This window comes from Epinephelus moara, chromosome 21, assembly GCF_006386435.1.
Source record: "Epinephelus moara isolate mb chromosome 21, YSFRI_EMoa_1.0, whole genome shotgun sequence".
NCBI lineage: Eukaryota > Metazoa > Chordata > Actinopteri > Perciformes > Serranidae > Epinephelus > Epinephelus moara.
In genome coordinates this window covers 14244105-14258250 of record NC_065526.1, presented here as the reverse complement: position 1 = coordinate 14258250, position 14146 = coordinate 14244105, and the positions used below count along the sequence as shown (strand labels likewise).

Here is a 14146-nt window from a genome sequence, read left to right as displayed (position 1 = left end):
AGAACATACTGTAATAACTAAAGTAGATAAAGAAGAGCACGGCACTGCCTCCAGGCTGTTGTGTTCGTGCATCCATCCCCATTCATATATGTACAATAAGAGCACTCATCGCTAAGGGGGCAAAACATGCACTTTTTCTGCAAGAATGCTCTCATCATATCCTGTGATTTAAATGGATTTACTGTTAACATGTGAAGCATATTAAAAGAACCAAAAAGATTAGCTTTAATTGAGCTTACACGACAGAGGAATCAACACTCAGTTGACTTCACTCACAGTCAGGAGGAGCGAGTAGGGTGTGGAGGACCAAAGGAGGTTAGTTAGTTTAAGGACATCCCTAGTCATTCATCACAACAGACAGCTCTGGGATGAGGTCCCCTATATATTGGCCCTGGTTGTGAATCTACAGGCATGCGTTATTTAAAGCCTGATCTATCATCCCTATACTACCAAATCCATAGGTTTATCAACCAGCGTCAATGGCCAGATCTATGGGCATCTATCAAAGCGTGTCAGTTTTGAAATGAGAAAACAACGGACACACACACAACGTGCAGAGTTTAATTTTCTCGTGAGCACAAACACACAAAACATACAAAGCTGCTGAGTCTAAGAAAGCTTGGACGAAGCAAATCATAATACAGCTCTCTTTATTCTGCAGAGACATATTACCGGGTAAAAACAGAAAAACTCATGAATAAATTTTCTCTTTGGTCAAAGTAAAACTTAAAGTTGAAAGATGGATGAAATGTGTAAGTGTTAGTGACATATACACTTTACAGTTTGGAGAATTTCTTATTATGACGAGAAAATGTGGCGACAACTGGATTGTCGTTCAAGCAAACCTTGAGGTTTCCTGCACCATTGTATACACTATATATTTTTTTTAGACATGCTAATGAGTTAGGAAGCTGAGTCTCTTGTCACTTGCTGTAACCCAGTCTACTCCATCTGAAGAAAATGTGTGTTGCATAGAGCAAACATAGTTGAGATTTTAGTGCCGTACGAGTAGTGGAGCAACAATAAAGTTTCTCCTCAGGGTCGTGTTAGACTAATGGTTGTTAAATTTAAGCGATTTTTCCTTTTGGATGACTTGGCAATCTTAATTTTTAATGATGTTAACAGTATTTTGTAGGCACAGATGATGATTTTGGCTTGTGGTGGCACTAAAAGGAAAGCTCATGAAGTGGATAGTTTGTTCTCTGGATCGCAGGAAGGAGTAAATTTCATGCAAAATTTGCTGAAGATGCTATGTAGATGAGAGTTGAGGCCTCAATAAACGTTTACATTAATGGACTGGGGACCAAAAATATCTAAACAATATTACAAAGCAATCTGACCAATGCTTGCTGAGATATTTTGCTGTGGACAGTGCGAAATTAACATTGGTGAATATTCACCTTCTGTTCACTTCCATTTAATGTGAGCAAAGGGGCGAATAAAATATTCACTTCTTGTTAGCAAAGCAACTTTGTATCTCTGTATCGCATGGAGTTTAACTTTGGTGGACTCTGACCAGCGATGCGTGGAGGAGACTAGTTGTTGCCGTGTCTAACAAGCCAAAATCGTACGATACTGGCCATTAAAAAATACAAACTGCCCCACATGAGAGATGCTGACTGGCTGGCAGCAACAGGCAACTGAGCACAATTATTGCCTGAGCAGGCGATGGTCACTCGCCTGCATTTGTTCATGTGTGACTGTGGCCTTACAGTGATTTCTGATTGAGTACTGCCGCAGGTTTTCACTAAGTCTCTCTCTCACAGCTGGTCATGCATGTTTAAGGAGTTCTCAAGCATTTTTCGAGTTACTTAACTGAGAGTAGTGCCTAATTTGTAGGTTTTATTTTTCATCCCAGGAGTGACACAATCATCAGAACACACCAGGAATGTTATTTGAGCATGATGTCACCATCATAGTTAATAACAAGCCACCTCACACCAACTGTTACACAAACAAAACCTGCTCAGATTCTCGTGGTGTAATCTAGGCACTAACGATATTCATCAGGAGCTCAACTTCTCTTCACACATATGGACGTTTCTGTCAATTAATTACATCAAGGAAAGACAGTTACAGTACAATCATAATGTGTTCAATCTTCATTGGCGAGTGAGTAGAGACCCACGTGGTCACACAGTATAAACGTCAAAAAAGTCAATGCAATAGTACAGTGCTGTGCTTATTCATCTTCAGCCAAAACCCATTGAAAAACCACACATATAAAAGTAAACGTTGAAGTAAAACAAATGGCTGAAAAACGTACAACATGAGAGGACAAATAATCTTCAAACAATAAAGCCATGATAACAAATTCAAATGTGATCCCATGGAGACTTACAAAAAAAGCAGTACTTAACAGTTAATATATTTACAAGGAGTTGAGAGCTTATATTAACATGTAGATACAATACAGTTCTTATTGAGGTTGTACAGGATATACAGTGACTGGGAACCCAATGCACTGCAACTTGAAAAAACAAATGCAAATACTAAGGCATGTTTTCTCCAGTTGCTTGTGGTTTCTGGGTGCACTGGGCGCTCTGAGCTACAGTGTACAGGACAGCATGGACCCGGACTACACAGATCATTGCATCCTACATTTAATGGTTCAAACATCATCTTACTTTTTGTACTATTTAAGTTTGGACATGTTTCTGATGTAAAAGCCAACAGGAACCAAGCAGGAACCACCACAGCTGCATTTTGATCCAAGGCTAAAAATTCCTTAAATGTATATTATGCAGTATTTTCAAAAAAAACAACAAAAAAAACAAACCTATATAAATTCATTTTACTCAGCACTTATGATGAAGTATGAAGTGTGTGGCGGTGTCTTTAACTACAGAGACTTTGCCCTCTGCCTGTATCTTCAGCTATGAATCTGTAGCTATGAAAACAAAGGACACAGCGCAGAAAAAGGCAAATATAGAGAGGCAAAACGCCCAGTGGACAAAGCCCGTTTCAACACAGGAGTGAATCTGGGGTTGGATTTCACTTTTGTTCTTGCTGGCAATACGTTTCATGAACAGTAACCAACAATTCCTGTATAGAATACCTTTAAGGAGCTTTTTTTCCCCCCCAAAAGGCGATGGTAATTTGGCCTAGAAAAAAAAATCCTTAAAATATTTTCTCTCTAAAGACAACTGTGTCTCAATGGTTAATTTCACCTGGTGATCTTAAAGTTCTAGTGTGTGGGATTTAGTGACATCTAGTGGTGATTTTGCAGATTGCAACCAACTAAAACTTCACCTGTGTGCCAAGTGTAAAGGACAACTACAGGGGCAGACGTGAAAACACGAATGACGCCATCTAGAGCCGGCATTGGTTAGTCTGGTCTGGGCTACTTTAGAGACAACATGGCGGACTCTGTGGAACAAGACCCGCTCTGTGTGTAGATATACACGGCTCATTCGAAGGTAACAAAAACACCGTTTCTTAGTTTCAGGTGATTGTATTATGAAAACATAGTGACGAATATGATATTCAGTTTCTGCCAATATTTCCCCCTAAATCCTACACACTGGACCTTTAAGGAATTTATTGTTAAGAGGACATTTAAGGGCCAGACACACTCCAGACAGTGGACATTAACTTCTGTTTATATTACATTGGGCATCTGCATAGGGAAAGTGTTGGCAGAGCCTCACAGACACAGGCAGATGATGGTATTATTAAATCTCACAGACCCTTGCAGCTATGCGGAAAGAACAATTTGCAAGTAAAGCCTTAAAGTTGTACTCTGCAGCCATTTAGTATTGCAGTTCCATAAAGTTTTGAGACTCACAAGAGATAAATTATAAAAAGAATGGTTGAAATAGAAGCAGTAGAGGCTTAAATATCTTAATTTATTCCATAGTATGAGTCAAGCTTGAACAACACTGGATCCTTTATTTCCTGTAATGAAACTCAATGACATCTTCCGTGAGACCCTACCTGCCTGGTAAATATTCACTTCTTTCAAACTCCACATCTCAAGTCTGTAACATGAACAAGCTTTCTGTTAAAAAGCCCAATCTGAGGTAACTGATGACATCATCAGTGTTATTTTATCAGGTTTTAAAAAGCTCCCTCCAGAGCTGTTTACACAGGTTGGGTAGAATCCTTGTGACACGTAAACTGATCCTTATGTGTAAAATTGGTGGAGTGCCCCTTTAACTTGAAGCATGCTTGCCTTGATCAACAAGGTCTCTCATGCTGTCCCACTCAGCTATGTTGGTTGCTGTACATTTTAATTTCCTGTTGACATTACTTGACAAAGACAGTGTTGACATTAAATCTAGTCTAAGACTTCAGATGTCCTCTCGAGACCAGCGAGTAAAGCCACAGGTGCCATGTCCTTTTCTTCTGTCGATCCTCATGGATGTAGCCATCAGGTATGTATGGATGGATATAACAATGAGGGTAATGGCACATGCTCCTCTTTTAGCCAGGTGGTGAAGAAGTCGGTCCAATCCATTTGAATATCAATGTAAATGTTCTATATTCACTCTCCATCTGGAAACCCAAACACTGAGCCAACCAGTGCAGGAGACAGCACACACATGTTGGTGGATGCACAGTTTTCTATGGATATATCATATACCAGTGGGTTATGTTCATGTATATCTTCACAACATGGAGTGAATGAATATACACGTGCACATAAACCCTCTGGATAACAATAGGAAATGTGAGTGTGTGCAAATACAGTCTCTGGCGTGACACAGGAGCATGGATGCACTCTGCACTCAGGTGTTAATATACATGTGTGAGTCAGTGCGTGCAGGTGTTACAGGTACATCCATATGTCTTCTGCCCTTCATCACAGTTTCTGCCTTTTCACCTGTGCTCCTCCTCCTCCTCCTCCTCCTCCTAGAGAGCCTGCTCAGTGCTGGAGGCAGAGATGTCCAAGAGTCTCCAGGCTGCGTTGGGGTTCAGCTCCTCCTGGTCACGACACAGCGCCCAAACATACATCATCCTCATCACCTTTTCCTGTTGAGGGAGGAGAAAAGCAAAGATCAGTCCCCTGGAGACGGTATGTAGAGGGTAGTGGGCTCCTCTAGACTTAAGTTCAAATGTCAGAACTGGAGCTGCGAACAACTAGCCTCGGAACCAGACAAATCTGAGCTCATGTTTTATTAGCTTTGGCAGATACATCTGGTTTCCCTCCCCTTCTTTGATTTCCAGCCGACCCGACACTCAAACCAATCACAACCTCTCATCTAATGTGGAGCAGGTTTGATTCGATGAATGACAACCTGCAGAGCATTCGCGCTTAACACAACATACATGATGACATAATTTTTGGCTCACACACCCTCACACTATGACGAGCATAATCCTAGCTTGGTAAAGAGGAGCCCTGTTGAGGCTTTTTCAAAAACAACCAAGATGGCTGTAGCTTTCTGCTGAAGTACTATTTTCAAATTCTGACATACTGATGCTACACCATAGTCTCTTGCTTAGCTATAGGCCAATTAAATTGCATCCAGAGGCATTTGGCTGTACATCTGTTGATAACACCCCTTGAAAATGAACTGAGAGGCTCCAGACTAATATACATTTGTGAATTGGTGCTGCGATGCCAGGCTCATGAACAACCATAACTTATGTAATATCTTTCAGGATATATGATGCAACTTGCCAGACAGACTAGAAATATTAATACTCATATGAGATATCTTCATAGTCAGCAGTTTAAATCCGAGCATATTAGTGGCATGAAGTAAAACAAGCCAGAGTCCTATTGCTCCATCAGACCTGTGAAATTCAGAGTAATTAAGACAGACGCAAACGGTAAGCATGTTACAGAGTGCTGATCTAATTTCAGCCATTTACTTCCTTGATATAACCGATTCTATCAGATTTATTACTCTGGTGCAAGTAATTATGAGTTCACTGACCGGATCTCCTTCCACGATATCTCCTTTGGGGCCGCGGATCACCATGACGACCTGAGCCTGGAAGGTTATAATCAGCACTGGGCCCTGGTCCATCATCTTGCCCATTGCTAGCTACAAACAGAAAGAGACAATGAGCAAATTCAATGAGAAGAAAACAGTTAATAAAGGTTATTTTCCCTTTCTGCAGCAAACGGCATGCAAACAATAAATGATGTGAATGTTCGCTTAGAGGAAAGAGGCTGAATAGAGAGAGTGTTTAGACATTTGAGAACACAGTTAAGTATAACACAATGTGTGTGACAACTGGTGTACAGGTGTGACTTACATCTATGTTATCAATGTCCAGGATTTTGGACTGGAAGAGCAGCCCCAGCGCCCTGGCCTGCTGGATGGGGTGAGCCAGCTGACTGTACGTCTGAGAACAGGTACACAAAAACACTCTTGGCATGAAAATGAAGCTTCACACATACTTGCTTGTTCACTAAATTGGACGGACCGGCATAGTTTCGTTTGTGAGGGTCTTTATTTCTATTTCTATGAAAAGGTCATTGTGCCCATTTGCAAATACATCAAAACACTGACAAAGTGAAAAGTGCCTGAAGTAAATATATTACAGGATCTATAAAAATATAAAGAGAAGCTGCTGAGCCTGAGGTCAGACTGAAAACCATTTCACCTTAAATGTTGTATTCACTTAGCATTTAACTGGATGCAAAATGTAGAGACAGCAGTATATAACTTACAGCTTCATAGCACCAGTCTTTTAATACATCCAGCTCTCCACGGATCATAGCCTGCAGAAAGGACAGGGACACTGCATCAACGATGATTGTTTACAACATCAGAAAGGTATTTCACTAAGTCAGCCAGCAAACCAGTTATTTTGTGAAATCCTGCCCGTTTTCTGTTGTCTTGCAGTCATAGTGACAGATTTTCATTCTATTTCTCCAAGTTAAATGCGATTAGATGACTGTAGAGCACTCTCAATCTGACATGGCTGCCAAATGAGGCTAGAAATGTATATCTTAGTCATTATTATATGCTTGTAACTGCATCATCAGCCCTTGTTCTGTGACTAGGAAGCAGACAGCAGATTGTTTTAAGTGTTCCCTGCCTTCAGTAATTCGACTTGCATCTTTTGCTCGCTTAGAACTTTCTCTAAAATCTGACAGCTCCAGCCTGACTTTATTAATTTTAACCAGAGATGTCACAAATTCAGTTACTTAATCTGATCCGAGGTGGAGTAATATTTCACATTTAATGAAGCAAGACCTTCATCAGTAGGTCATTTCTTAGCCTCATTAACGAAATACCCTCAGGTACTGAGCAAAGAGAGGAGTGTGAATGAAGCAGAGTTGAGTCTGTTTACCTCCAGTATGTTAGGAATGATGTCTTTCTCACACTGTTTGAGGAAAGAGTCTTTGTCAAAGGTGGGGTCCGCCTTCACGATCTCCGTCAGCACTTCGGACATTTCTGTCTTAGAGAAAAGACCGCCTGGAAAACAAATGCCAACAACATCAACAGCAGGAACAACAAACAGATCTGTGGGTACAACAGATGGGACGTTAAGAAACGATGAGAAAAAGCAGAGATGTGCAAGGACATCAAGACATGAGGTTTCAGATTTTATTCTATTCTGGGAACAAACTGTTATTTATATTGTATATAGAGGGGCTTGGCCAGGACAATCATATAAAAGATTATGACAATGACCAGAAACTGCAAAATCACAACCAACTCTGGAGGAGCATTACCGAGGAAACCGGTGACTTTGTCAGTCACAGCTCTGGATGCTCTGACCAAGGCATTGTCACTTTCATCATATTTCATCTTCATCTCAAAGAATCCTGTAGAGAACAAAAAGGGAATATTAGGAGAAACAGTTTAATATAAAGATATATAAACATGTTTTTCAGTGCTAATGGTGGAGAAAACCTGCACCTGTGAGAGCACTGTGGACTAGATAAACACCTCTGATCTGTATCAGTTTGATGCACTCTACTGTAAAGAATCTGGTGCCACCTGCTGCCTTTAAAGGAAATTACACACACACACACACACACACACTCACACATAAGACTAATTCTTCAGCATCTAACAATAAATGCAGAGGATTTCCTTACTGTTAAAAACTACATTATTGTCCTTGAAGTCCTTCCACTGCTGGTACCACTTTGAGTCCTTGTGGAGAACAACTCCCATCGCCTCTCTGCGTCACAAAATACAAGAAAATCAGGTCTTTGATTAGAGATGTTCACAACAAGTATGGTTATGCATTAATAGGGAACATACACTGTCCAAGTGAAGATACATTCTTATTAGAAGAGAGGGTGAGAGGATTTCTGCAGGACTGAAGAAGTTAGATTTAAGACTTTTGAGGATCTTTTTAAGTCCATTTTGAATGCATTTTAAGACCTATTTCCCATTCATACTAGTGATGTCAGAATCAGGGAACATGGTTTGACTAATGCGTAACTACCGAGTGTCAAGTCCAGAGCACCTCCACTTTTACTGTTGGCCTAGAAGATCCAAACACTGTCTGGAGGTCCTTTTACTGGAGCTGTAGGAGTTAATGGTTTGAGTGCAGAACAAGTCATGCTGGGTCCAGACTTTGATGATGCTTCCAATGTGAATACAGAACAACATTGGGTGATGGCAGGCGTTTTCTGGTGGCTTTTTACGGGGGCGTTATGTTTTTCTGACCATGTGATTTCAAAGCCTTTATACCCATAGTTCCTAAATTTAGTGTTTTCTTGCACAAGGTCCAGATGGATCCAAATTTGTTGTTATTTTAGGCCTAAAATACAGGTTTATAGGATTTTAGACTTTTTAAGGATCTGCAGAACCCCGGGGGTGAGAGGTGAAGCAGGTTTCAGTAGTTCCAACAGTTACTCACTCATTGGCCTCGAACACTCTGGAGTCGCTGTCGGCTCCTTTGGAGGAGAAATCGCTCCTCTTTCTAAGCTGAGAGGGAGCTCTGTAAGGGCCAGCATCCCCAACATCTATCTCCTTCTTCATAGTCTCCACACCCTGCAGAGATCACACACAGTTGTATTATAACTTTAAGTATGTGTATTTTACCAAACTGTGTAGAACAGGACTTTTGGCTCACTGCATCTTATGAGCTGAATGACTGCACTCTAGATTAAAAGTAAGTTTCACCTGAATGTTTTAGTTGTGTGGTAACTGCTGACTGTTTGACCGCGAAAGCCAGAATTAGAAGAAGCTACGACATCCACTGCTTGAGATTGTTGTGGTTTCTCAGTCTATCATATTCATCTGTAAGTAGCTACAATAAACATGCTAACTCATTTGCAGCAGCAGCCAAAATGTTTTCAGAATGTATCAACTTATCAGAGTGAAAGTAGACACATAAGCAGCGACATATTGACCTATGCAGATGTTTCAGCGATTTAATTTACACTGCAAGAATTACGGCCCATGAATCACTGCTTAGTCATTTTTACACCTTTTGTTTTTCCCACTATATCAAAAAATATTAAATCATGACTGAAAATCTCAAGTATCAAACCCTGGATTTTGATAGGTATACGTGTGCCAACAACAATGCAAAGATGAGGATGAGGATGTTTTCTCCTCTGACCTGGGAGATGGCCCTGAATGCTCCGGTTCTGCCCAGTTTTTCTCCTCCTCTGGAGACTGACTCAGCAGAGTGCTTGGCTGTCTTGGCAGCCTCCTCCACACTTTCCTTGATCTTCTTCCCGATGTCAGTGCGGCTCACCTCCTCAAGACCCTATGGCCAGGATGGCAATACGGGCACACACACAAACACATAAAGACAGATGCAATTAGTCAACATGGTTCGATATTCAGTGCTAAAACCTATTGAAAACGATTTAAATCACTTCCGCATTTGAGTATCGTCCAAAAACATGCGCATGTTCAGGCATACTATTTGTCTGTGTGAGACAGGAGTGCAAGAGTGTTTTTATTAGTAAGGTTTTGATATAGTTTTGTGGTTGTTAAACACAGCCCCTGTTATTCCAGTTCATAAAGAATTTTCAATCTGGATACTTCATTCAACGTGGAGGCATGCGAGAAGAACATTTTCTTCACAAGTCAACAAAACATGGGGTGAGTACTACATTTATTTTCCATTTGAGGCATGTGTTTTTAGATTGAAGGGCCAAATTTCCAAACTGTAACTAGCGATCACAGATATAACTCCAGCATGACATGGTAATCTGTGTCAATTTTGAGAAGACAGTCAGTATGTTGGGACATAAAGGTCCAGCAATTTTAATGAGGCATCAGTGTAGAGGTATGACTGTTTTATTGGTAAGCTAGAGGAAGTCCTGATACCTTACCTCCTTGACGGTCTCTGACAGGGAGCCAAAGGTCTTCCGAAACACCTCTGAAGTCTTCACTGTCTCAGACTCTATAGATTTCTAATGAAGGAAATAAAAGACATAATGTTTGCACGTTGCAAAAATAATGTAAAGCGTCAAAACGTCAAATGCCTGACTGATGCAAATAAAATACATTAAAAAAATTACTTATAACTCAAAGAGACATTGTCTAATAAAAAAATCACAGAGGCTGCAAACCAAATAACATTCTTACATATTTCCTGCGGGCTTGTTGCAGAGCGTCAGACTCCTCAAGCCTCTTGGCCTCTTCTCTGAACTTCTTTATGTTCTCTTTCATCTCCTGATTCTTACTGAACTCCTGACGCAGGTTATCCACAAACTCCCCCAGGAAACCTTTACTACGTCCTGAAGCATATCGCACCTAATGAGACAAAAACAAAGTAGGACTTAGAGTGAACAGATGATTGTGACGCTGAGAGAAATAAGTAAAACACATTTTCTAACTTAAATGAATTCTTTTAAGTTACATGAACAACTAAAAATGTTTCTATAATGTAATCAATAATAAGTATGCATCACTTAGAGGTAAATGGAAGCTGTCAGTGTGTACCTGCACAGTTGCAGCTGGGCTCCTACGTAACGTGTAGGCATCTCCTCTCCACACTGAGGAGACAAGAGGCCTGGAGCAGAGGGCCAAGGCACGTCTGCCTACCAGCTGCAATGGAGAGAAAGCCACTGTTAGTAATGAAAGCACCAACTCTGCCAACACTGCAGTGGAAAGAGAATGAGTGACAGGTGGTTATTAATGGGATACTAATGAGTCATGCTCCCACAGTAATGAGCAAGAATATAAAAAGGGAAAGTGGCAGACAAACATGAGTCATGTTGTCGTGATGCTGTTTGTAAGAACCCGTTTATTATTTATTGTGGTTATTTGCATCTTCTGTTTTTATGTCTTGATTTTTGCAATACTTGTTTTTATGGTTAATTTAATTTTCCCTTAATATGATTATGTTATGTCTCCAAAGATAATTCTTTATATGTGAAAACGTACTTGGCAATAAACTGGATTCTGATTCTGATCTAGATGTCTTAGCTACTGGCTAAACCGAACAATATTTCAAGGGACAGTTTTCCCCTGAAAATCATGAGCACGTACTTCCTCTTACCTGTAGTGCTATTTATCAGTCTAGATTGTTTTGGTGTGAGTTGCTGAGTGCTGAAGATATCAGCTGTAGAGATGTCTGCCTCCTCTCCAATATAATGGCACTCGGCTTATGGTCCTCAAAGCACCAAATAATTACATTTGAAAAACTCAACAGCAATGTGTCTTTACAGAAATCATGACCTGGTTACTCAAGATAATCCACAGACCTTGATGTGAGCAGTTACATGTAGGAACTATTTTCTTTCTAATTAAACTACACCCCCTAATCACATCACCGCACAGAAGCTAAACATTAACGGCATCCTCCTCGGCTGAGTTGTGTTGTTAGCTCAGTAGTACTAGGTGAGCTAGCAGTAGATGTACGCTTTCTTTTGCGTGGTACTGAGTTTGACGGGTGTAGTTTAATTAGAAAGAAAATAGTTCCTACATGAAACTGCTCACATCAAGGTCTGTGGATTGTCTCGAGTAACCGGGTCATGATTTCTGGAAAGAGACATTGCTGTTGAATTCTTCAAAAACATTTTTTTTAGCGCTTTAAGCACCACAAGCTGAGTGCCATCTAGCTCCATTATATTGGAGAGAAGGCAGACATCTCTACAGCCGATATCTCCAACACTCAGCAACTCACACCAAAACAATCTAGACTGATAAATAGCACTACAGGTAAGAGGGAAAATATGTATTTTCAATTTGGGGGTGAACTGTTGCTTTAAACAAATCGTCGTCAGGTTGCATGAAACAGTTTCAACATGGTCCATCATGAAACCCAAGAACAGCTGTCACAGTCACTAAAAAAGTTTTCCTCTTGCAGTCTTGATCCCCCAAAAACCAATTGTAATGGACCTTGCTTAGCATTTTCATACATATCACAGGGCACGACAGGATGAGTACAAGTGGCACCATTTCTGTGGCTGTAATTCTGTGTATGCCAGTTTTATACTTCTGTGATTCAAGTAGGAATTTCCCCCTATAGTATTTCTGCTAAGGTTTTTAACATACTTAATTTTGATTGGTGTTACCCAGGGTTGTAATTAGTACCAGACTCCAGCTAAATGTTGGTAAAAAACACAGGTGGCTGATAGATTTGCTTCACTCACCAGCTGTTAGATTTGGGAATCCACCAACCACAGAGGCAGGTGGACATAAAAGTTAATGTCCAACCTTGGTGTTACATCAATGGTGTCCCAATAGTACCACACCTAACCTGCCAGTATTTGGTCTTTGTCACGTATTTGTTCCAACAGTTATGTCACACAATCTAAAGGGTCACAGATTTAGGTTCACCAAGATAAAACAATCACAATTTGAAACCCTATTTAAATACCATAGGGACACCATGTTTACTGACAGCTGTGAGTGAACTATGATCAAATTTGCACTGACAAGATAAAATTCCCAGTCAGGTCACAGAATCTGATGTAACACCGGTATAATTTAAACTACAGACCACCACCATTATTAATCCTGTAATGTTTCATAACTGAATCGATGCGACAGTACCAAGCTACATGTATGAGTCTAAACGGCTCACTATTCAACTCCATATAACTGGCTTTAACCGCCGCACACACACACATCTTTACACCAACGAACCTAAAACAAACAATTAATTATAGACGTTAGTAGGTAAACAAGAACATTAAGATCTCTGCCGTCTGTCTGATGCAACAAGGCCTTTTCTAACTGACATCTCGAGCACTTGCTGCATTTAAAACAACCTACGGAAGCCCCGTGACATTAACCGGACCCGAGTAAATCTAATAACAAGTCGTTTATGCCTGTTCCCTTCGTTAAATTATCTGATAGAAGCCCGAGAGATGAAATGAAGGACATGAATGGTTGTCTAACCTCGTAGCACCGACACACGGAGGCTGCCATCTTGATCTTGAAATGCGCGGAGCCGCACGTGCATCCTCACTGCAGCAGCTGACCCTCCGCTCGGCCAATAGGAGGCGAGCTTGATGGGCTGGGGGCGGGGCCAGCTGTCAGCACGACTTTAAAGGGAAAATCCACCCTAAAAACAAAACACAATGTGCCTTTATAAACTAGAATGTCTGCCTGAACAGAAAATTAGAGCATTTAAACCTTGGATTCATGCTCTGATTTATAAATAGTTTTTCAAGCTGAAGCCGAGACTGAATCAGTGGGCTCTTATAATTTTAATTTAGGATATTTAATTTCAATTAATTTAATTTGAATGCACAGTTATGAGCCAGAAAATGTCCCCAATATATCACAATAAATCACCATTGGTGCATATGCTGGCCTTGGAGTTACTTACTGTTTCATGTTGTTATAAAGGCACAGAATAGTTTTGATCCAGGATTTGACTTCAGACACAATCACTACAGTTACAATATCATTTTAAAAAATGACATATATTATTGTATATTTTAGTTTGTATTTTCTCTTTAAAGTCTTAATTTCAATTATTGTAATACCAGTTTAGTTTACCAGCAAAAAAAAACATGAAAAATACTAAACAATATAAACATAAAAACAGCAGATGTGTAAAATTTTAAGACATACAAAATAACAATGGTTATCAATGACATAAACAAAGACTGACTATGCCAAAAGTATAAATTATAGCCTATATCATATAATTTCAATAATAAGACCATTTACCTCCATATTCCTTCATACAATTGTATGTTCCCTCATAACTTAAATGCAACCTGCTCCTTTGTTTTTATATACTTCTTTCCTGTCTTGAATTCAGTCTCTGGCATAGTGCAAAATTTTATATTTGTCTGTTATTT

At 40.1% G+C, this 14146-nt stretch overlaps 1 protein-coding gene across 1 annotated transcript; it reads right to left on the bottom strand.

Annotated features, from left to right (window-relative positions):
- Window positions 1-547: 547 nt before the first annotated feature.
- Window positions 548-13351, bottom strand: LOC126382978 (mitochondrial import inner membrane translocase subunit TIM44-like). Its single transcript, XM_050033298.1, has 13 exons — window positions 13233-13351; window positions 10827-10931; window positions 10470-10637; window positions 10214-10294; window positions 9490-9639; window positions 8782-8915; window positions 8009-8094; window positions 7640-7732; window positions 7255-7379; window positions 6629-6679; window positions 6211-6300; window positions 5886-5996; window positions 548-4974 (listed from the first exon to the last, which is right to left on the bottom strand). Exons 1-13 carry the CDS (start codon window positions 13260-13262, stop codon window positions 4855-4857), a joined length of 1344 nt encoding a protein of 447 aa, XP_049889255.1. The 5' UTR covers window positions 13263-13351; the 3' UTR covers window positions 548-4854.
- Between the last annotated feature and the right edge of the window lie 795 nt (window positions 13352-14146).

Bases quoted from the DNA above. Each gene is read 5' to 3' on its own strand.
- LOC126382978 (XM_050033298.1), bottom strand. From the start codon at position 13,262: ATGGCAGCCTCCGTGTGTCGGTGCTACGAG. The intron at 10,295-10,469 runs GTAAGAATGTTA...TTCCTTCATTAG, and splicing joins AACAAGCCCGCAGGAAATAT to AAATCTATAGAGTCTGAGAC. The intron at 6,301-6,628 runs GTAAGTTATATA...ACCTGTTCTCAG, and splicing joins AAGACTGGTGCTATGAAGCT to ACGTACAGTCAGCTGGCTCA.